Below are 25,204 nucleotides of genomic sequence, written 5' to 3'. Positions count from 1 at the left end.
GTTGAGTGTTTTGCTGTGCCGTTCGGAGGTACAGCAATGCACCCCAAAGAAAATGCCAGACTTGCTGCCCAGTAATCCAATCACAGCAGTGTCCTCAGGCATAAAGTTGTCCCCTATTACCTCTGTCTCATCTGCACAGCCGATGTCATATAGGCATACAAAATTACACATTTGGCTTTGGATGTCTTATTTTGGAAATGTGGCCATCAAAGGGACCAGCTTGGTCCTGCTCTCTGCTCCCCCCAGAAGCAGGCAGCAATGAGAATTCAAGCACTGAGCACACCAACAGCCAGGACATTGTGAATCCCTCTCATGGCACTTCTGCTATGTGTGTTCCTCTTTCCTCACTGTACCATGTGTCATACTTACCATAGGACGCTGTACTTCTCTTTCTAACCAAACACCTGCTCTTCCCTCGTGACGTTGAGTCTGGGAGGATTTAGATCAGTCTAAGTGTGTCAGGGTTTCATTTCCTTGCCAGAATTTCACAGCAGGAAGGGTTTGTGCTCAAGGCTGGGAAACCGCAAAGCCAATAAGGGACAGGGATGGATGAGGAGAGCAGGAGGCAGCTGATGGATGACAAGGCCTGGAGGAAGATGGGGCTGACTACCGGCTCTGTAGGCACAGAGGACTTAAGACTGTCACCTCATCCACCCTCATGCCTTTAAGGGGAAAGGGGATTTAGTTCAAGAAGATGCACAAAGTTCTCCATCTCCTGTTATCACCAAAATGGCTGGACATCTCAACTTCCTCTAGACTCATTTACTTGTAAGAAATACACAAAGAATATTTTTATTCCCCAACAGTGTGAGTATATATGATTTGTTCCGCTTTCTGAGCCTTGCTTCTTCACCCCTGCACTGCCTCAAAGCCTCAGCTATGCTAGAGGCAAACCTTCAGAGAAGCAGGAACACAGGAATATTCAACAAGCCCCCTGCACAGCAACCTCAGAAACAAAATACTGGGCTGAAAAATTATTCACAAAAATATGGATTTTGTTTTGGTATAAACTTCTTCCTTTAAGTTTCCCTTTTTCTAGCAGTACAAACAGTACTGGAATAATGGCTGTCAGCATGATTGCCTCCTGATGCCAGTGAGCAAGAAATGCCCCTTTACCAAGAACAAGTACACCTGAACAAGACAGGTATTCCTTGTATTGACTTTTTTCTTGGTCTATTTAATATTGGCAGTGTTGGCCGTTCTGGACATTAGCAGCATGCTGGCGTGGAGCTGAGAAACTCTTCCAGAAGTATCTGAGGAACCGTACAGAGTTTGCGGGGTGCAATTTAGCGGCCACACACTGAAATGAGACAGACAGACTTTCCAGTTCTGCCCCTGCACTTTCAGTGTGGCAGCACTGCCTGCATCCTACAGAAATCATATGAAGGGTTTGGTTGGAGGACTCCACATTTGTGAGTGTGGATTTTTGCCAAGGTGCTCAAGGAGCTTTAAGTCTGAAAGACGTTTCTGTCCAGACATAAGCAATGTGTTCAATGCAATAACCAAAGTAGCTAATCTTCATGGTCCTTTCCCGTCTCAATGTCTGTCATCTATTCATTTTGGGTAAAGACAGTCCTTATGGAAAAAATAGACATCTCACAGTTAATCTTCATCTTCCATGCAATAAAAACATAAGGATGAATCTGCAACTTCCTCACTCCTTTTCATAGTATATTGCCTGGCAGCCTAGGTTTAGGAGATCCTTCCTAAGGACCTCCTGGTATTTTGCACTGCACTGCCCTTCTCTTGCCAAAAATATCACATGAACGGAAACTGTCAAGCTGTTCCTCCACTACTGCCATATGTCACAGCTAATAAAAGCCGTGGTCTTGAAGTATGTGAATGGATCAAATCCTACCACCCTTTGCTTATCCAGAGCACAGGAGGAGAGGACAAGATCAGGATAATTTTCAGAGTGCAGCAAAACTTCACCATAAAATCACAGGACTGTGGGGGTTGGAAGAAACCTCTGGAGATCACCTAGTCCAAGTCCCTTGCTAAAGCAGGTTCCCTAGAGTAGAGTAGCCTATTTCTGGCTGAAAGACCAACAGGATTCTTCAAATATTTTACCAGTAACTGTAAAAGCAACACATGAAATTAATGAACACAGTAGAGTCGCTCCTATAAAACCATCCATAGAGTGAGAAAATCCTCACACAGAAGCTTACTCTTGTAATGTGGGGTTTTTTTTTGGCAACAGCTCTTACCATTTTCAACATTTGCCAGCCGATGCAGAAGTGGTAACCACACCAGACACTGTGGCGGGGGATCAGACATGAGAGTATCCAAGAAGGTGTTTAATGTGACTTTTTTCTGCTCAAATAAGAAAACAAACATGCACAAAGAATCAGTAATCAGATGTATCAACATGATTTTACCTTGTCCTTTGAGAAACACTTGGGAACAAGCTTCAAATACTTTTTACCTGCAACCTTGGTTTACTGAAGAAAACAACCGACACTAGGAAACATGGACTATTTTCAGAAATCAGAATTAGTATTACTAATGGCTTTCATGAGGCTGGGTTGGAGATTCCTAGTTCCCAGTTACTAGAAGTGTCTTCTAAAGTCATCACCTGAACATCCTTTGTGAATGAAGTTCACATTTACATTCTCATATGTTTTGAATACCCTCTAAAAAATACAAGTGAATGTAGGGTATCACTGTGCATAGCCTACAGTCAGCAAAGAATGGCTGATAGTCCAACAAAGAAAAAAAAAGACACGGGAGTGTAAGTCCAGAAAACAACACAAGATATGGGCAGATCATCACAGCAGATTGTGTCACGTCTTGGCCTTTGAGCCATGGTTAAGTGGCTGTGGGAGAACTCTGACTGTGGGACCTTGAAAATATTAACTCTCTATACCTATAAGCACTACACCACTCTACCTTTCAAAGAGATTTCAACTCCAAAACATCCTTGTTGATTTAAAAAATCTAATATCAGACCTTAAGTTTCTTAGACGTTCAGAGTCACACAAACCTTAGTTTAGTTGTTTCTTCAGACCTACAGGTGATCTTTCAGCTTCAGATATCTCTTCCATAAGTCCTTTCACTTTCCCATGTAGCACATTGGCTACAGAAAGAGTACTGAAGTACACAGCTACTGGTTGGTCCAAGAGAGGGAGTCCTTAAGAAATCAGAAACTGAGCCTTTCTTTAGAGATTAAGACAAAAAATACTGAGTCCTCTTGAGAGCATGTGCAGGTGTAATTTATAGACACGTGTATTTAAGTGGCGTCCCCACATTCAAAGGGATTGATAAGTTTTCATATTTGATTAAGTACTGCCTTGACTTGCTGAAGAAGGGTGGTAACACTCATCAGAAAGGAAAACAGCAGCTATGCAGTGACATATATTATCTTCATGTGTAGTGGAGTGCTTTTAGGAGTTGAAATTTCCAGATGGAGTGCCTCAGCTGCATTTATATACAATTGCTGCCTGATGTAAAGAAAATCAATATTTCTCTTATACACTGAGTGATCAATGGAAAACTTTGCACTCCGGAGCAATCTCAAGGTTGAAATATTGCAAGGTATTGGGAAATATATAAAGGTTTCTATCCCTAAGATAAGAGAAAATACCTCAGGCTATTTGTGAAAACAGTCTGGATTCTTTAAAGAACAGAAGTAGCAGGAATATGAGATTTAAATCTTAATGAAATACGGCCTTTTCCCTGCCATACTTTCACTACGGAAGTCCAAACATACAGTCCAGTAAGGGTAATTAAAGCTCTGCCAGTCCCCCACGCCAGCTTGTGTCGATGCATTATCACCTTAGGTACCACCTGCTTGTTGGATCTTCCCAGAGCGGATGAACAAACCTGGGAGCAGAGGGGTCCTCCACTGCCTCAGCTGTAGGGCTGAGCAGAACCTGTCTCTTCCCTGCTCTTGCTGGGAAGTAAGTTGACAGTGCACCCGTAAGCGTTCAAAGCAAGCAAATAGATGGGGAGACAAGAACAGCTCTTCCACAACAGAGAAAGCTTTTGCATGCAACTATAATTTAAAACAGCGGCAACTAAAACAACTTAGCTTCACTGACAGCTTTACAGCCTGGAGGAGCCATATGGAGGAGTGACCATTCCTCCAATGGTCACTGGTTTTATGGATTAGAGAGCAGTGTCCCATGAAAGGGCACCAGCGGAACAATTTCCATACATTTTAAAAGGCATGCTTCCTTCTGCAGTTTCTATCAGCTGCTAGGAAAATAGGAAGTTGTTTTCTAAATATGTATCACATGCAGATGGAGTCTGGATTTGTGAAATAGCACTTAGCCAAGTGATAAGAAAATGAAGTTAGTGCCTGTATTTTTTAGTTTGGGATAAAAAGAGAAATTAAAAATAGGGCTTTTAGCATCACAGCACTTTTTAATACAAATACAATATAATATCACATTAATCCCACCCATGGGGGAAAGTGGTGGCTATAAAACTCCTTTTTGAGCCACAGATCCATATTCTGAAACATTAAATCATTTCCTCTGCCTGACATTTCCATAAATTCCATAAATTTGCTGATGAGGGAATGCTGTTTCTATTTTGATCAGTCATTCCCTCCAGCAGTGGTTCAAAGACAGAGGAATGCACGTGGTTTAATCAAATGAATGAGTACAATGGGGAAGAAATAAACATTTCTGCAACAGGTAAATTCCTTTCTGATGCAAAATGAAATGGATTTGGCATCACAAGCAGAAGATCATTCCCAGAGTTTTATTCCCATGACATGGAGGAATCCACTTATTATGGGGTTGAGCTGCTTCAGGTAGACCAAGATGAGAGCAAATGGAAATGGCTAACTGAGCACCCCAACTCCCTGCATTATCACTCTGGGGGCGTGGGGAGAACGGCTAGGAGTAAACGGGCACAAAATGCACTGAAGTACTGTGGAAAAAAAGATGACTCATGTAAATGTGTGAGAGGTCTCAGCAGAATACGTGTACTGAGTCAATAACATGCCTGAATGTTCTGTCCTAGGGAAGGCAAGGTCTAGGCTAGGAAGCAGATGTGTGCTTCTACAGATAATCAAAGTACCAATTATTTTTTACACGAAAATGTTCAGAGACAGCCATCATACTATCAGTGTAACTTCCTAACTGTGGAAAAAAAGAAAACATTCATATTGTTTGGAATCTGCCACCTCTATTTTTGCAGACAATAAGGAGATGATCAAGGAATGCATTTTTTTTTTTGCAGTGTCGTATGTACTGCAATGAAAAATACCAAACTGTTTGGAAGGCACTTAAAAACTGTTTTCAAATAAGAGTCTGATTTATTATTATGATTTTTTCCAGAAGCAATAATCTTGAAGCCAGTCTCTGCTGAATGCTAAGCCTACATTTCTTAACTACCGCATGATGTCCCAGTAGCCAAAGCTTAAAGTTCCCACTGGTTACTGCATTGGACGGCTCATGAAAAAAAAAATAGAGAGTAGGAGGGTCATTTCTCCAATAACATGCTAGCATTTTTTTTTTTTTCAAATTAATAGTTCAACCTAATCATGCTTTTTAGTGAAATGATCAGGTTTGCTCAGGAAAGTGATATTTTGAAACATACAACTATATTTAAAAAAAGGAGAAAAACACAGCTAAAACATGTTGGAATATCAGGATGAACATGTTAATACACTGATCTCCTTGGATGTACACCTAGTGGGCAGAGAATCAAACTCACTTGAAATTTTAAAAACAATACTGAATATGTAATACGGTACTAATACACGCAAACACCCATTGCTTAACAATAAATGGTAATTGTTTCTACCTTATATAGCCAATTAACTACAATAGAAGAAATATCTGAAGTTCAGGAATGCTTACAACAGAGAGAATGCTGAACTTATCCCAAGGTACATTAAGTGTAATCGGAGAAAGTGAAAGAATGACCTTTGGTGTGACGAAAATTGTGGCTACCATTTATCACAGTGTCATAGGGACACATTGCTTAGAGTCATATTTCAAGATTCCTGTTCATTCCTAGTAATGACTGAATGAGAACTGCATAAAGTGGATGTAAATGAACTGCTGGACTAGATTTACAAGAACACTTGGCTGCTTAGAGATGCAGACCAGCAGCTTTGTAAATCCACTTCGTATTGACATTACTCAAAGACCTAACTCTTGGTGGTTTTAAATGGAGTCTGTTTAGTCTGGAACTAAACCTTCTAACGACTGTTTGGAGGATCTATCTTTCCCAAGGTAGCTTAATAGGTCTGGTCCACTCTTATTTGGATACAGTGTCAATGAAAGCCCCATTCCTGACTGCTGCTTGGATAGAAAATGAGGCCTAAATGACATTGTAAGGAAAAAGAAGAAACTAATTTTTGATCTTCATAGTATGTTCAATGTTCAAAGCTTGAATGCTCTATTGCCATGCAAGAACACTTTTTTATTATTTTAAATCAAAACTATCAAAAGTCACTTCACTATGTAAATTCTTCAACACAATATGAAGTGCTGTTTTAAATCGCCCACTGTGAAACAAGACTATTTTCACACATGCAAGCATTATCATTTAAAATCATTTGGGAGATGATTCAATAAATGAATTTCAACAATGTCTTTCAGTTGACTGGAGAGCCTACAGATTAGTGATGAAACTGAAGGAAAATAAGAAAATGAGACTGTTTTGCATGAAAATGACACTATTCCTGCTCCGTTTGTTCAACAGCATTCAGTTACACTTTAGTAATGAATGTAACGAGAAGGAAAATAACATTTTACTTCTAACATTTTCCCAGTTTCAGCATCTTCCCTTATGCCATATTTATGGCATTACTCAGTGTGCTGCATGGCAAGTGCCAGAGGATGTCTCTCCTTCCACAGTACTGAAGAAGTGGACACTCAGCCCCAACCATGGGAAATAAGTGTTTGATCATAGCTGGTGCCAAAGTGGTATATTTAGTGTGCCTAACCAGCCTGGTGAGGTGTGGCAAATCTTGTGCTCTCTTCAGGGTAACCTCACTGTTTTCCTGATGCTATCTCATTGATGGTATCTGTATGGGACTAGGGATTTTCTAGTGCCTACTGATTTCCATTCTCAGGGGATGCTGAAGACAAGTATTTCTACTCCCTTGTAAACTTTCTGTGTGTGAACATCATCACTTGAAGGACATGTAGTTTGATTTTTTTGATGAGAGTTGTACGGTGAAGTTAAAGTTTCATATATGTTGCAGCAACAACAACTAACTGCAATGGCAGACAGCATGTCTTGGGGTATTTACATTACTTATGAGTTTGCATTTAACTTCAGTGATTAGACTAGGAATTTAGTCTCCACAGGGTCTCTAATTTAGAAACTAACCTAGGATCCTGCTCTGAATTACTTTTTGGCAAAGCTACTCCCTCCTTGGTGACTATGTAAGGAACCTATAGAGACTAGATTCCCACTACATGTAGCTAACCTGCATACCAGAAACGAGCAAAGTGAATCACCATCCAGCCATATGTTCCTATGTGTAAGAAAGGAGGAAAGCCTCAGCCTGCTCTGAGGTGTGACTGAAAGCCTGTGTCAAGAACACTTGTTCTTCATTTACCTGTTGTGAGAAACAAGATTTTGCTGATTGCTCAGTATAACCAAATGAAGGCCCTTCGAAAACAGCTGTGGGCAGCTTGAGAACCTCCCGCAGAAACAAGTCGTATTTGCCATACACCATCACTCCACTGGAGTCTGAAATCATTGAGAATATATCTGAGGGGGAAAAAAGACAAGAACAGGACACAGCAACTTCAGTTTGAGCTTCAAATTTGCTCTTAATCCAGTATTATCTGATCTGAAACAGAAGTGCTAAACAACATGTTCTGCTTATGGAAACAGCCACTATTACTGCATTTTTAATTATAACCCTACTCAGTAGAATACAAAGAGAATGATTTACATATAAAAAAGAAGCTGATTTTGATATGAAAATATTCCTGCTTTTTTTTTTTCCAGTGTGTGGTCATCTCCTAAGTGAAGTCTGATGCATGACATGAGGCAGCAATTTAATCAGATAAGAAGGATCTAATTTGACAAGATACGCAACATCAGCTTTTTTCCTACTGCCAGCTTACCCTGTCAAATTTAAATCTTCACAACAAGCTCATTAAGTTAATTAACATTGTTTCGGACACACAAAACACTGAAGCACTTTCAAATACGTTACTTTCTATTCATTTCTCTGCTTAGCTTTTTTGTCCTTGTAGAAAAATATTACATCACTTCATTGCTCCAGAGATGCAGGTTTCTCTTTTCTCAGCCACTACTTCTCCTCTTGTTTCGAAGGACCCTAAGCCTATCATGGGATCAGGGACTAAGGCACGTCTATCATTTTTCAGGCAGTGATGTCAGCTGCTTCACTTCTAGGAAGCTGGAATGAAGTGACAGAACCTTGAGACTGCTACTGGAAAAATTAATGTCCTTCCTCAGTCTTCCACATGATGCACTCTGCTCTTTATTCTTAAAGCAGCCTAGAGAACACTTGAACTTACAGCCAGTCTGTATTTGAATCTCTACATAGAGATTATCTACTAAAAAATGGCACTAAGTCTGGAAGACTAAATTTGCATCTGGAATTTCTACTGGCCTACCCTAACCAACAATTTGTAAATGCCATTTTCTTTGGCTGTGGTAGAAGGCGCAGAGGAAACTGGAGGTTAGTCTTAATCCTTTGGTGAAAATGTTTGGAAAATGTTGTTCTAGACCTAAACTACAGACTTCACAGCACTGAACATGAAGTCTTTCCTTACTGCTGCACGTAAAATATATCTTAGCTAACTAGGAACTGGAAATAAGTCCTGTGAAATGAGAATCCATTCTGCAAAATAGGTGGAATTAATATGTGCCCTATGGGAAGAAATATAAATAGTGAGTAAATACATTGTACTTCTAAGTGCAAAATGAAAGAGTTTTTTTTTTTTTTAAAGGCTAAGAAATTGCTAAATGGTGCTTCACAATGAACATTGGAAGGACTTGACTATACTCTGCATTTAATCATCCCCCCCTTAAAAAAAATCAAATTTTCACTAATCAGAGCCTGAATATATGCAATGTAGTCTGTACGGCAAACGGGTATTGGACCAGAGAGATTATAGCATTACAAAGGAGAAATGAAATAAAGCTCTTACCCACATCCTGGGCTTGCAGAAGGGCTCCAAGAGGAGCGATCTCCAGACAGAGATCCTTCCTCCTTGGGAGTCAGCCCTTAAATGGGGTCTATGAGGGATGGAGCCAGGCTCCACCCCTCCCAGTCCCTCAGGTGAAATTGTGTTCACCTGTGCCCCTGCAGCTGACTCAGCGCTCGCCTCAGGTGGTCAATCAGAGGTTCAGGCCGTGATTCAACAGTTCCCATACATGGTCTCAAAAGCATGAAATCTTTTGTGACATTCAGTCAAACTTCCAGTGGAATTTCCATGCAGGTGCATACAGTGCAAATCCCAAACCCAGCAAGGAAACTACAGCCTATCCTAATTCCTCCTTCTCCCTGCCTGTACTGCTGTATCTCCAAATAAAACAATGATTAACAGGTAAAAAATACCACCCAGAAGACTTACATCTTAATTTGTCCATGATCTTTCCTCCACAAAGGGTTGCCAAGGCCATTTTGACCGCAAAAACGGAAATTTTACCATGTCCTTCCCTGTTCAAAAATAGAAAGCAGACATATTTTGTAATGTGGATCTCTTCCCATTTCAAATGTTCATCGTTGACACATACTGTAATACACACTATAAGGAGATTCACACACAAAGACCTCTGAAGCTTTGCATGGGCAAACATCAGTACGCTGCTCCGTAAAGATCTCAAAAGAGATGCACAACGTATGCAACTCCCAGTATTAAACTGTTTATCTCATGATGCATTAAGGTGATCATCACTACTGCTGTTTATGCAACAGTAGTACTGAAGGACAAATTCATGGGCTTCCCCCTGCTACTTGTTTTAGCACACTGAAGCATGCTACATGCTTCACAGCTATGTTCAGCTTTTAAAATTCTGCTTTCCGTCAGAAAAACAACAAGAGATGCAGACAAAAAGAAATAAATTCATTACTTCAGTATTGAAGAAGTAAATCTTCACTAGGTTCTTTAGTGCTGGCTTTGGCGCACATCTCCTTTTTCATTACACTGTGCTCCCTCTGCCTGGCTTCCTGAGACTAAAATCCCAGTGTAAGACTTTCAGAATCTATTCCAGTTTTTTGCATGTCCACTCTTCGTTGGTTAGACTCTAATTTGTGCAAACGAACTGAGAATTCATTACAGGCTACAGCTGAGAATTTGATCACTTTGCACTCCTTTTTTTGCATCATACCCTTCAAACCTTTGGGATTTTTTTTTCTGCAGCGTTTTGTCATGAGGTTTTTACCTGCCTTTGGAAGAGTTGTTATGCTAGAGAAAAATAAATGTGATATGGAAGCAATGGCGTTATTAAGAAGCTATGGAAAAAATCTGAACAAAAAATGAGGCCCATGTGGAACTGCTTCAGATGTAGATATTTTCCCCGGTAGATTTAGTTATGTTTACTAACAGGATTATACTCTTGAGTGGCAGACACATCAACTTGCCTTCAGCTCTCCATCCCAGAGCCACCGGCGTTTCCCACACTCGAATGGTACGGAACAGAGGACCAGAAAAGAATAAGATTTCATTTATCTCTTCAATCTCTTGGTTAGAGTTGATTACTTCTGACACTGTGTTTTGTATCGGTCGTTTGTATTCATAAAAGCATCACTAGACCCAGAGTAAATTCAATTAGCCCTCCAAATATATATGTGCGTGTGTGTGCATATATATACACACACGCATGCATAAATAAATATGACTGATGAACAGAGAGGATAATGGGGCCTAAGACTTTCCAGTATCACTCGGATGCAGAAGTGCCCTAAGCTATCGCTAAGCACTACAGATGCCCCTGTCTGGCAGCAGCGGGGCCTCGCACTGTTTGCTGCATGAAAGCCAATGCCGGAGCAGCGGCTCACAGCAGCATGAAGCTCTCCACTGAACGAAGCTTTAGGCTGGATGGAATCACAGAATCATGGAATTGCTCAGGTTGGGAAAGACCTTAAAGATCATCAAGTCCAACTGCAACCTAACCATACCACCCTAACTCTAACAAATAATGCAGGAAGATATAAATTCTGCTAGTGGAGACAGGAGAGGGCAGAAAACGTTTGGGTTTTATAAAGCACCCCTCTTCCAGAAGTTCCTCTTCAGTTCACTGCAAAAAAGTGCCGGAAGCATTAATGATAGCCAAGGCAAGCCCTGAAGCTGACATGCACTTAGTAGCAGCACGGGAGAGAGTACTTAGAGAAGGGAATGGTGGTCAGGGCACTAAGGTTATCTCCTGCTGCTGGGGGGAAAAGGGCAAAAAGTAATAGATGCTTTTAGACACAGAGCAGAGCAGAAGGTTTCTTCATTCAGTGTGTGACTGCAGCGAAAGATGGCCTCTCTCCAGAGCAGGGACTGTCCCCCAGACTGCCTGATCAACTTTCCATCAACTCCTAGTAGCAAAACTTCCGTACTTGTGGATTTCCTATCACCCACCTTAATTAGGGAGATAGAAGCAGTATTGTCAGAGGCTGTAATTACAACCTCCTAGGGCTTTTCCAACCTCGGTGATTCTATGATTTTCACAAATGGTTTTCAGGGACAGAATTTTTGGAACCAAGCAACATTCCTTCATTTAGGAAAGAAAAATTCAGAACGGCCAACTGTCCGTTCTTTTTGCAGGACTTCCTCCATGAAATCCAGCCTGACTGCATCACTTCCAATGATTAGCAAAGATGGACAAGAGGGCATTTTTACACTTCACAGCCCCAAGTGGATGGCCAAGCAAGAATTTATACATCCAAACAGACACGGAACATTTCTACGTGTTGAACTCAATATGGCTCTGATGTACGTTTGATTAAAACCAGGCATGAATATTTCCTCTTTGCTCTGCAGAAGTCTAGCCCCTGCAATTACATTTAGTTTGTTCATTGCCCAGAGCTCTCAGCTCTATTGGTGAGACAAACATGTCAAGGGACAGAAATATCCGCGATGTTCCTGTCAGTTAAACTTTGCAGGAAGAACAGCTGTATTGCAATACTGAGCAGATGCTGAAGATGACCTAGAACAGACTATCTTACAGTCTGCTTAATAAGAGTCTTTTTAGGAACTGCTTTATTGAATGAGGCTGACATTCCACCTAGTTGGCTGTCTGGGCTTTGACATGTCTTGGGATGAATTTTTCAGAGAGGTTTGAACTTGTCATGTTGTACAGTATCCGTGTGCCAGTGAATGAGGTATGCTATTATTTCATAAAGCCAGCTAATCACCTGAGCCCTTGAAGCAAAACTATTGCCCAATTGCCACATGACATTATATTGCAAACCAGGAATGGTTTTGTTCATATATTTTAAGTCTGCCCATTCACCATTTTCTGCCTATCATGGACCTCTACCACATGACAGCGACTTTCATAAGCTGGGGTAAATTAAGCAGAATGACATTTCTGTCTGTGAATTCTGATTTTGTCGACTTGCAGTTTTTTGAGGTTGCACTTTGATTTTGGCTTAGGATGAACGAGCACCACTGGAGATGTAATGTGAAATCTCACACGCTGTAACTCCTCCCCACTTTTTCCTCCCTTCAAGCTCAGGAAGCAGGGGGACATAATTATCTCCAAAGCTGTGAAAGAATATGGGATTCGTAGAATTGGGATGAGGGCTCAGCACAGGTAACTGGCATTGCACCATGATAACTCTGAGTTGTGCTGGCCAGGTTCTAGCTCCCAAGACAACCGTACTGCAGACCTAGGGGAATGCTCCCTGCACAAGGGCAGAGAATCCTGCCAGATTTTAAGTGGGCTATAAATAAAGGGAGCGCTGTATAAAGCTTGGATGATCTTCAACTTGTTGCTAGCAGGTTTCCAGCACGTTACATGTGGGGCAGCATATATTGACCAGAGTTGAATAAATTAGAGGTATATTGGATTTTAAATCATATATTGACTTGTCCCTTGTGGTCCTTTCTTATACACTAAGTGATGGACTCCACTTTTCCACTCCTTTACTTCGCATTTCAAACATGAGCAACTGAGCAACCTCTTCAGAATAGCAGGAGCAGCCTCTGCTCTGCATAGCCACAGACACCAAAACACTTTGTGATCTATTCTCAGTGATGCTGAAGAGCTATGATGTTGTCTTAGCCTTAGAAAGCAGTCTGGGTGGGGTTTTTTATGGTTTGGGTTTGTTGTTGCTGCCTGCGTACATACAATCAAATGTGCTCTTATTCATTAATAAACACACCCCTCACAATCTGGAAGCTCAGATGGCATTTTGGAAGGGCTAACCATTTCTTGAAAACACGGCTAAAAAACAGAGGAGTGAACTCAGGTCAAAGACAACAGGTCTATTTTAGGAGTGACTATTTTGATTTCATCATGACTCATGCACCTAATAAAATCCTCTTCTCCATCAGAGAAGACTCCAGGCTATTTAGTGTAACTGTCCAGTTTCTCCATAAGAGAGGGAGGAGTTGGAGAAGAAGACTTCATCCAGCCTCACAGCTCCACGTCTTTCTCCCTATATGCAACGTATGGACACATGTCAGTGCTGTTTAAGAACCCAGACAGCTCTATTCCACTCCTGTACTGAGCAGGAGCTACTCCCATTAGAATCAGGGAAATCTGCACTACAGGAGGTTGCTAAACAAACACTCCAAACAAAACATCAATCATCTGAGTCACACTAAAGGATTTTGACACCAGTTTTGAGAATCAGACGTTTGACTTTCATGTCTATATTTGTGATAGGTGGGCAAACACCCATCATATTAAAGAGACATCCAGATGACACAGATCTCCGTGAAGCCTGAACTTAGGTATCACAGACTGCACCTGAACCTTGTGGTGAGATGAACCACACACACAGTGTTCGGTGCATTGAACACGGGGTGATGTGCAGCCAGTCCCTGCCTCAGGTCCCAAGGCAGAGTGCATTTTCCTCAGGGTGCTCTGTCTGTCTCTGCCCTAGGAAATGCACCCCGTGTACCCTGCCTGAAGGCAGCGGCCTGAGGAGGGCAACGAGATGCTTACAGCCTCCTCAGGTCCTTTGGGAGCCCAGACCAGGGCACCACACGCAGCACGTGGGAAGCTGTGCTCAGGGGAAGCCGTACCCTGCTCTCACATTCTGTTTCTGTACAGAGGAGTAAAACCCTATCCTCCATTTTGCTACGAGCGGCCTTCACATCCAGCTGACACCTCCACCCCCCACTGTGGTGAGCTACAAACCAAGCACGTTATCACAGCTCCTGCTCTCATGGTCCTGGGGCTGCTGCTTGTCAGCTGGGGAGCAGTTTGCACGCAGCTTGCACCAATACGTGCGTCCGGCCATTTTCCTTGTCCTTTCGTGCTCTTGTCACAGCCTCGACGGCATACATTAAAATGCTTGTTCCCTGTTTTACTGCCGTCAAGAGGGAAAAATTATTCCTGAAGGCTACAGTTCCACGACTGATTGACTTCTTGTTTTTCCCTCGGAGGGACCGGAGGGGAGGCCGGGTGCAGCCTTGTCATGTGGAACAAGTACTTTTTCTCCCCGTTGCCATGGTGACCGAGCCGCCTGGCTGGGCTGCCTCCAAAAGGTGCACTAAACCCAGCCCCGATACCCAGCACTGGGGCCACAGAGTGATAGGATGGAAAGAGGGAGGGGAGAGGGGCAGCACTCTGATGTCAGGGCGTCATGGCTGATGTTTGCAGCTGGTGAACTGCCATAAAGAGGCAATAGACAACATGCAGACTTAACTGCTGTTCTCCAGTAGCATGGGGCTGAGGATTTTGAACACAGCAATGCAGGCTGATGTCTACACATTCAGTAACTCTAATATGTACACAAGGTACACTCGTTACGGCAAGCAGCTCACTCTATCTTGAACCTGTCCTTTTTGCAATATGGGTCCCATGCAGTAATAAACAACACGAATTTCAGTTTCACCTCCCGGTCTTTATTCTATTTCTGTCATGGTCTGCACTGGGATGAGCCAGAAAAAAAAATGCTTACAGCTGCAAGAACTCGCAGTAAATTGAGCTCTTTCCAAATAATGAGCTATTAACCCCTGTCACTGCCGCAGAGTCATTGCAGTGGTGTCAGCCACTGGTACGTCAATAAATAACAACGTAAATTAGAAGTGGATGTAAATTTGTTTCTGTAGATAATTCCTCTCTGATATAAACTGGAACGAATCTGAGAAACTGGATGGAAACGCACTTGTGCTGAATTTGGCTCAGCAGAAAGGAGAGGCCCTTAATTTTAGGTTCTCTCCCTAGAGAGCACTATTCACACGCTCATTATTTGGGTCAGAATATAGCTTGTGGGATTGTTTTCCAGAGATATTTTCAGAGCAAGCGAAACCCTTTCACCAGTCAGGGAAGGAGGGAAGCCCGTGGGGGTATGAAAGCAGACTTACGGATCAAAGGCTGCTAGCAAGAAGTTGAGCAGTAAGCTGATGGACTGCTCCACATTGATCTGGTGGGTCGTCGGCATCCGTTTGTTGAGCTGGTAGAAAATGGTTGAAATGACGGCTTCGAGGCGAGCCACGTTCAGTTCAATGCTGGGATCCAGGTTGTTGAGGGCATTTTCCCGCAAGGCTTCTATCACGTTCCAAATGTCCACCAGGTGCACTAGGGGACAGCACACAGACAGTCAGGGGGACACAATCCTGAATGATCACACAAGGGGTGCTTCAGGAAACATTACATGAATGCATGCATTTTCCACCACTGAGAATTCAACTTTGTGGAGAGAAGAGCAAATAAAAGCCAAACCCGTTAATAAGCAGACCATATACTGCTATCACTATCTGCAACGAGTACAACTTCAGCTCGGGAAATCACTCCTCATTGTATGAAGTGTTCAAGTAAAAATCTGTATTTCACTGAAACCACTGGAAGGAAAACACATGCTAATAATTTTTCCGAACCGTGTCTCTATGGATACCCATTCAGAAATTACTCTTAGATATTAATTTGCATAGCATATGGGCTTTTCAGAAGAACCTACAAATACTAAGTGCTTAACACACACTGACATTTTCAAAATGCTTTGCAGCAATTTGAACTGAAAGCAAAATATTTTACAGAAACAGAGCTGTAATTGAGTCAGGGCAGACAAACTACATACAAACAGAAGACGTGTAATGAGCGATCCTGAAGTCACATTTTGGTCTTCTAAATATATTTTCCAAATGATTTGTTAAATCTTTCCCTTTGATAAAGCCCTGATCTAAGCTGAATTTCACAGGGGCTGGTTTTGCCTGCAAGGACAGCTGAAAGGACAACCTCTGCTCAGCCCTCTTATTGTATCCGAACGGAGATCTTGTTTGCATAGCAGTGTTATTGTGACTGTATGATTGGCTTGCTGCAAATGGACAACTCTTGAAGTGGTGGACCATGCCAAAAATCAAAAAGAAACCCACAGTCATTCAGAAGTTAGATTCAGTTTAAACACGACTAAAAGAAATCATCTTTTTTTTTTTTTTTTTAAATCTTAAGTATTACCTTCTTTCCTAAAAATTTCAGTACGAGATAAATCATGAGGTTCGGGGTGCAAATTCTTTCTTTTTACCAGAGGAACTACTGTACAGTTCTTATTACTTAGCATAGCGATATGCCCTCATGTCGAGGGCTACCTGTATCTGGATGGAGATACATTTTATTGCGGACCGAAATGAATTCTACTCCTCATCATATTTTCAGTTGCTTGCTTTGCAGGCAGTCTCAGACTGCAATGTGGTGTGACGGTCCGGTGGCAGAGAAATGTAAGCCAACACAAGTTAGATAAATGAAACTGCACTGACTGTTTACTTAGTCTAGACTTCTCCCAGTGATTGGGTTTCTTTACTTCTACCTTGGGGGGAAAAAAATCATCTCAATTGCCCTGCTACCGCATATGTAAGCTGCAAGGCCCAAGGAGGAACACAGAGCATACAGGCAAGTGGCAACAGCAGCAGCAACTACTTGGCATTATACAAGGCACTTTTCCACTTCTTGCTGCTCCCTAGCAAATAATTGGGAAAAAGTGCAAGATGTAGTTCCATTGTCACACTAACTGCTTACTTGGTCTTTAGACTAAAAGGAAGCTTCTACAGCTGACCTTATCTGCTTGACCTCGTCAGGAAATCGCCTTCAGAGAGCCATCCTGAATGAAGGCAGGGAGGTGAACACACAGCCTCTGTGAACTCATCCTTTCTATCTTTCAGGGAGAGCACATTCCCCAAAACACATCCAGCGTAAGACTCAGATCCTGTTAAAGCAGCCAGTCCCATTCAAGCAGTTTTCACCGTCAAGTTGCCACTGAGGTAATCTCAGCAAACAGGAGATGAACAATCCTAGAGAAGACAGGCTGCACATAACAACTGCCCCTTGCTAGGAACCTTCTCTACATGGCTCAGAAAACAGATTAGGCAGAGGACAGAAGTCATTACCAAAAAGCCAGCCACTGTCTGGTCCAGGAGAGAAGTTAATGCATTTCCCAATCTGGGTCACCAGCACAAGGTAGCAAAGGAAGAAACACAGAGCAATATGCTGAAAGATTCAGCAAGAGACTGGCTCTTTTTCACTTATTCCGTGGCCTTATTACGAGGGGAAGGGAAGGCAGAAAGCATAAGGTTGACTGTGAAGTTTCCACCAGGGTCCTACTGCTGCACGCCATGAGACTAGCCTCTGTTAACAGACAGAAGAGATGGAGAAGAAGGTGCTTCCACCAGCAGTTTTGGGGTGCTGGGGTTTGTGTGCAAACTGAAGCTACACTAAGTGGTGGCAGCGTGAGCAATGACAAAGCATAATGAATAGGAGAAAGGGAGAAATACCCATGCCGATGGGTAACCTTGACTTGAGGCTACACTAGCAAGATAGCAAACCCAGAAAAAGCATGAACAGGGTTAGCAGTTGAACAGCACTGCTGACCAAGGCAGAAATTACTAGGGCAACCCAGACATAAATACAGAATAAGGATGTAAAATCAGCAACGCTGTGGCCAGTGAAAAAGGGACAACGAGGGAAAGGCTGCTCATCTGAGAGTAGATGAGCATGGTATGTGGAAAAAAAACCAAACCACGGCAGTGGAAGAACGGAATATAAAGGACAACAAATCATGTCTCCTTGAGAGCAGCCCTGCAGAGAAGGACTTGGGGGTTCTGGTGGATGAGAAGCTGGACATGAGCCAGCAGTGTGCGCTTGCAGTCTGGAAGGCCAACTGTGTTCTGGGCTGCATTAAAAAAGGGGTGGCCAGCAGGGAGAGGGAGGGGTTTGTCCCCTTCTACTCAGCTCTTGTGAGGCCCCATCTGGAGTACTGCGTCCGGGCCTGGGGTCCCCAGTAGAGGAGGGACGTGGAGCTCTTAGAGCGGGTCCAGAGGAGGGCCACTAAGATGATCAGAGGGCTGGAGCACCTCTCCTATGAGGAAAGGTTGAGGGAACTGGGCTTGTTTAGCTTGGAGAAGATAAGGCTCCGGGGAGACCTCATTGTGGCCTTCCAGTACTTGAAGGGAGCATATAAACAGGAGGGGGAATGGCTGTTTATGAGGGTGGTTAGTGATAGGACAAGGGGGAATGGTTTTAAACTGGGACAGAGGAGGTTTAGGTTGGATATTAGGAGGAAGTTCTTCACACAGAGGGTGGTGATGCACTGGAACAGGTTGCCCAAGGAGGCTGTGGATGCCCCATCCCTGGAGGCATTCAAGGCCAGGCTGGATGTGGCTCTGGGCAGCTTGGTCTGGTGGTTGGTGACCCTGCATATAGCATGGGGGGTTGAAACTCGATAATCATTATGGTCCTTTTCAACCCAGGCCATTCTATGATTCTATGATATGATTCTATGTCATTGGAGCTGGTTGGGGTATCCCTCAAGCAGCCCCGCACCTGATCAGTGCAGAGAAATGAAGTCTTGTCCTGCCCACATCCATATTTGGTTCACTTCTGTCCCTGCAGCATTTCTTCTTTTCCCATTGTTACTACATTTCTCATAACACAGTCACATCCAGAGTTAATTTTGATGATGGTTTTCAGAAGGGAAGTATCCAGAGGCTAGCAGCGGTGAGACTAATAATATCAGCACGCTAACACATTCGAGAGAAAAAAAAATTGTTTTTAGCATTACCTCTAACCTGAAAGCCTCACAGGCTGTCCTGATGTTCATTGGTATGCCACAAAGGTAGGGCACACATCTAAGAAAATGATTTAGTGGCAACTGCATAGCAGCAACCGTCCCCCACCCACCATAAAGTATTAGTCTCACAGAACTGCTGTGCATTTGATACTATAAATAATTTCACTTGGACTTTTTTTTTTTTTAATTTCCAGAAACGCCTTGGTTCCACTTGAAGCCAAATAATCAACAACCCTATTGCACCATTTTATTTTTCATTTTACTCATGAATTTTAAATTTATTTTACAGAGGCTCCTTCCTGCAGGAGGAAATGAAAGATGGATAAGATCCAGACTTTTTAACATCTGCTAATTTTGAAAACGTCTCTTCAAATCTCCAGCTCAAAATCACAAGTAGAGTTTGCTAAACTGTTGTTACGAGGACTGCTCCAGCTTTTACTCAAGTTAGTTGTTATGGGCAAGAGGTTGGAACTCACCCACTAAAGCTTAATCCCTCCGAAACTGGTAAATTGAAGGGCATCTAAAATCAGCTATTAGAGACAGATGAGGTGAACGATGCTTTGAAGGTGCTTTATTTCTTTATTGACTACAAAGCATACGACAACAAGCATACCTGAGATATGATCTCAGGGCTGGCAAGGTTAACTGAGATGAATCCCACACCTTGTTCTTTAAATATTAAGGAAAGATGCCTGTTCTGTTCTGATCACTATGTGGCCTACAAGAATTAGGTTTTATACGAAAATACAAATAATGAATAATTTAATCTGTATAAAAAGCTATCAGCTCATACCATAGCCACCACCTCTGCATCCCCTGACCTAGCACTGGCTGCATCTGGCTGGTACTGATCACTCAGAATCCTGTTTTTGAAAGACATACTTACATAGTAATCAACCTTAAGTATTATACCATGTTGCCCACCTAGGGTGGGAAAAAGCAGAGGAAAATGTAGGCCTCTATAAGCTCCACTCTATCCAACTGCACTATTAGAAACTTATGTCAGTTTCAAACTGCAGCTAATAAGGAATCTGTAGTGTCACACTCTTTTAAATGCAAAAACAGAATGTTAGACTTGCCAACTTCCCATAAGCTTACTTCCCTCCCATTTTATTTTCCATCCTCTCCATCACTCTGCTATGCCCATGTATTTATTTGCCCATCCCTCAGATTGTCTTAATTTCACTGAAGAAGGCATTTCTCCTTACACGTAGTGCAATAAAACCTGAATCTGACTTCTAAGTACTGTGGTGAGAGGGAGTTCAAAAAATCTGCCCTAATTCCTTCAACAAAATCAAACTCTGTAGGTTTATCTCAGCTTCAGTAATGGCTCCTGTGGCAGCTCTTGCTGCCTTGCCCACTTTTACACCCCAAAAGGGGATTACCCTTCAACACGAGAAAAATGTCCTTTCTCGAACAGATCTCCAAAGCTACAGAAATCTGGTAATTGTTTTTACAGAGTCACCAGACTACCATGACACATTAGGAGCAAAAGCTGCTCATGTCTAGCATTTGTGTGGAGTTAAGGTGATTCAAGGCTACGCAGCCCAGCCAAACGTCAACTGCAAACTGCTGTGGTGGGTTCATCTGATGGGCAGCTGAACTCCCGTTGCCTCTCCTCAAAGGAATAGGAGAAAATATGAAGAAAAAGTGCTGAAGGGCTGAGATAAGGACAGGGAGATTGCTCAACTATTATAGTTACGGGCAAAATAGAGGCAGCATAGGGAGAGTAATGTAATTTATTTTCTATTGCTAACAGATGACAGCAGTGAACTAAAAGCGAACTAAAAGCACCTTCCCCTCATTCACCCTCTTCTGTTTCCCTCTCCTGAGCAGTGCAGGGAATGGGAGCTGTGCTCAGTCTGCTACTCCTTCATGGTCTCTTCCTTCCCCTGCCCCGCTGTGGGGTCCGTCTCATGGAATGCTGTCCTTCCCAAACTGATCCTCTCCAGGCTTTTCACAGACTGCAGATCCTCAAGCACCGCTCCAACACAGCTCCGTACCACAGGGCACACCCTTTAGGAGGTACTCCAGCATGGCTTCCCATGGGCAGCAGCTCCCCAGCCCTCCTGCCCCACCACAGGCCCCTCTCCATAGGCTGCAGCCTGAGCCTGGGGCTGCTCCTACAGAGGCTCTCTGTGGGCTGTGCCTCCTTCAGGCCTCATCCACCACACAGCGATCTCCTCCAAGGCTGCATGCGGAGATCTGCTCCATGGGGTACCCACGGCCTGCAGGGGACTTCTGCACTGACCTTGGTGCCTGCAGGGCTTTCTCTCTCACACTTTCTCACTCCTCTCCTATCTGCTGCTGCACAGTGTTTTTCTCTCTCTAAAATCTGCTCTCTCAGAGGCACAACCTGGCCAGCGGCAGGTTCCTTTTGGAGAAGGCTAGAGCTAGCTCTGACCTAACATGGGACTCTGCTCACAGCTACCAAACTCTCATGTAAGCACAACACAACTACAGAGCGCACGAAGCAGATGAACAGCAGTACAGACGGCTGCCATTCACTTATTCTACACAGCAACCATTAGTAACAAATGCATTCTTGGAGGAGATGCAACCCAAATCACAGAGAATTAACGTATGGAAATACACTCCAAATAACAAATGTTATTTTCCTCAGTGAACTTCTTCACCTGGTAAAATAACATTTGGAGAGAGAGACTGTTGCCAGTACACTGCAAATGAATTGGTCTCTCTCTGCAGCATTTAAGTGTGGATAGAAGACCACGGTCTCAGTCTGAAAAGTGTTTTGCATTTTCCTCTACCCAAAAAGCTTTTAGACACTCCTGAAGATTTACCTCCTGCCATTCTCCCTTCATTTGTGCTCAGAATATCCTTTCCTATTGCTTTTTACTAATTTGTTACAATGAAAAACAGGAATTAGAAGCCACGGTGCAGAATTCCACCGTTCTACAACTCTGTCAGGAGGTTGATTTTTGAAGGAGGGGTACTTGATACATTTGGAGAGAAGTTTGGACAAAATGATGTTGCTTACCATAACTGCATATGACAGTTTTACCAATTTTGATCTGCCTTTTTTTTCTCCCAAGAGTTCTTTGGCTTCTTCATTAGGGGAAAATCAATGCATTTTTACTTTAATGGCTACTTTTAAATAGCAGTTTTCTGTTTGGTAGATTACAGTATAGGCAAAATATGAGATAAGAGATGGACTACTCTTTTTTTTTTTTTCTCAGCTTAAAGCAAAGAAATTAAAATTCATTTATAAGGTGAAAAATGAAGTCTTCCTCCCATCATGCAGTTTATTTATAGTTACTATGAGATTCAGAAGCTGTGAGATAATCTTGGATATATCACTAATCTCAAAGGAGGCAGATTACTTCAAACATCAGCTGCCAAGAAATGCCGTTGCCTGAAGCAAGCATAAAGAAAAGTGCAGTGGAAGTTATCTTCTAAGTGGAAAAAGCAACAATTAAAAGAAACCAGAATGAAACAGTTTGCGTGCTTAAGCTTTCTCAAGATTAAAGCAATTTACTTACGCAAAAAAAAAAAATGCACTTCTTCAACTGTATTTTTTGTATTCCACCTGATCCATGAACACTACAGTGTTATCTTTCCATTTATTATTAAATGAACATGGAGGAGAAGACTGTTTAATCAAACAAGGGAAGCAACTAAATTATGGCTTTAATAATCAATTCAAATTTACTTAATGTACAATGGGCCTAACTACATCTAAGGTAAACATGCCCAATTGATGGTAACCACCAAATTCCACCTTGAGAGTGTTTGTTGGTGAATACAAGAAAAATTTTAAAGAAGTATTAATTTAAATCATTTTAATAAATCTAAGAATACATTTCATTACAATTTTAGTTCAGAACAGCTCTTACAGATGTGCCTGAGCTTAAACATACTGGCATTGCAATTTGAAATCAATGACACTTGAATGTATGTCAGGTATTTAATGTGGATTTCATTAGAAGTGAAAGACGCATGCTTCCTTGTCTAACAATCTTACAAATATTATAAAATATGTTAGATGATTCTTCTCTTTCAGATTAGAATCCATGAGCCCATCACCAATGAGGGTGCTGGTGCCATCTGTCATCATCACTGTTGTGAGGCCCTGGGAAGTCACTCACTCTTTACGCTCGTCTCCTCTTTTCTGCTGCCAGGAGGGTAATGGAGCACCGAACAAGGTGTTTTCCCACTACAGAACACCTGTTTGTGGCCAAGCTGCCCCTCATACCAAGCAGCTGCTGCATGCTCAGTAAAAGACTTAATGTTTGTCCTACCACTATGCAGACCAAAGTGCCAACTATGATGGCTTGCAGTGTTCCACGTTTTCTGGTGCCAAATGACATGAAAAAGAAAATGTAACAGAGTGTTAGGTCTGTTTGGCTAAAAATGAGGTACTCCACTCTTTGGCTGGGTATGTCTGGCGACAGATGTCACCCTCCATAGCCTGGCACACCCAGGCTATGCTCATTGCCCAAATATCTGAACCTGCTCCTGGAAATGTCCTCTATGCTTCTCCTCTACCTCCCTCATCTACTTCTGCAGCCAGACACAGTTTATCCAGCACAGTGACTTCTAGCACAGCTGGGCACCCACTGGGCAGCTAATCCAACAGGCATGGCATGCCCTAGGCTAGTTCCGAATGCTCTGCAAGCTACTAACAGCTCTTGGGCTGGTCACCACTGCTTTCCAAAAAGCCAAGAGTGGTGGACATCCAGGTTGTTGTCACACATATGAGTTCTTTTATTAAACATATATAGATATATATATGTAAATTATAATTGTATCTTCCTGCTACTTTGTGTGATGACGAGTTTTGTAGGTGCAGCGAATGCCAAGTAAATACTTCAAGCTTAAAGAAGTAATTAACAAAACATTCAGAATACTTACAGCCATGTTATTCCGATCCCCAAATGCTTTAATTTTTTTGAAAAATGTGCCCATATAATAGTAAGAAAGGTTGTAAGAGGATGATGCACTGAGGTACTGATAATCTAGAGTAACCAGAGACAACATTTCTGTCTGTGTAGAAATCAAACTCCCATCAAAGACTGCCCATCTCAAGCTGAATTTGGAAAGGGATGTGAAGGGTAACAAGAAAGGCTTTTATAAACACATCAGCAGGACAGGCTTAGGAAAATGTAGGTCCACTGCTGAATGGGGTGTAGCACCCAGTGACAAAAAACATAGGGAAGGCTGAGATACTTGAGCTACCTAGTCTTTACTGACAAGCTTCATCTTCAGGAAGACGCAGGTCCCTGTGACAAGTGGGACAGTCAAGAAGAGGAAGACGATCCTGGTTGAGGTGTTTGGATCTGGTTAGAGGATATTTAGACAGACTGGACACTCACAAGTCTGTGGTACCTTACATGGGATGCACCCACAAGTGCTGAGGGAGCCAGGTGATGTCACAGCAAGGCCACTCAATTACCTTTTAAAGGTTGTAGCAACGGGGCTAGGTTCTTGAGAGCTGCATGAAAGTTGGTGTTACTCTCTTCAAAAACAAGCAAAAGGATCCAGCAAACTAAAACTTCATCTCTGTCCCTCCTGAAGTCATTTCCAAGCATGTTAAGGACAAGAAAATGACTGGGAGAAGTCAGCATTGAGTTATGAAGGAGAAATCATGCTTGACGAACCTGTTTGCTTTCCACAATTAAATGACTGCCTGACTGGACAAGATAGAGCAATGGATATTCTTTATTAAGATTCTAGCAAGGCTATTGACACAATTTCCTCATTGAAAAAAATAATAACTGCAGACTAGACAAGTGGAAAGTGAGTTAGACTGAAAACTGTCTGAACTGCCAGGCTGAAAATCTTGTTAAGAGTGGCACCAAGTCCAGCTGAAGGTCCAGCTGGAGGCCAGTCACTAATGGCATACCCTGAGGCATAATACTGGGGCCAAAGCTGTAGAACACCTTCATTAATGACCAGGATGATGGGACAGAATGCATGCACAGGCAATACTCCTGAACTGCTGCCAAAGCTGGCTGCTGGATGCCTGGAAATCTGTAGGACACAAAGCGTAGAGCTGAGGTGCTGAATTTCAGGGGAAAACTTTTAAAAGTTCTCCTGTCCAAATACCAGGCTTGCATTCTTGTATTCTCA

The 25,204-nt window shown here is 42.5% G+C and overlaps 1 protein-coding gene across 5 annotated transcripts in view; it reads right to left on the bottom strand.

Annotated features, from left to right (window-relative positions):
• DTNA (dystrobrevin alpha) overlaps nt 1–25,204 on the bottom strand; it is a 220,355-nt gene that overhangs the window by 53,130 nt on the left and 142,021 nt on the right. For all 5 annotated transcript variants that reach the window (XM_046937866.1, XM_015282622.4, XM_025147924.3 and 2 more), the window contains 4 exons: nt 15,420–15,633; nt 9,525–9,610; nt 7,529–7,683; nt 2,208–2,313 (listed from right to left, as the gene is read on the bottom strand). In XM_046937866.1, coding sequence (XP_046793822.1) covers nt 2,208–2,313; nt 7,529–7,683; nt 9,525–9,610; nt 15,420–15,633 — 561 coding nt within the window. The remainder of the gene's footprint in view (nt 1–2,207; nt 2,314–7,528; nt 7,684–9,524; nt 9,611–15,419; nt 15,634–25,204) is intronic.

This window comes from Gallus gallus, chromosome 2 (assembly GCF_016699485.2).
Source record: "Gallus gallus isolate bGalGal1 chromosome 2, bGalGal1.mat.broiler.GRCg7b, whole genome shotgun sequence".
Lineage (NCBI taxonomy): Eukaryota > Metazoa > Chordata > Aves > Galliformes > Phasianidae > Gallus > Gallus gallus.
The sequence above is the reverse complement of the archived record's forward strand: the minus strand, read 5'-3'. Positions and strand labels throughout refer to the sequence as shown.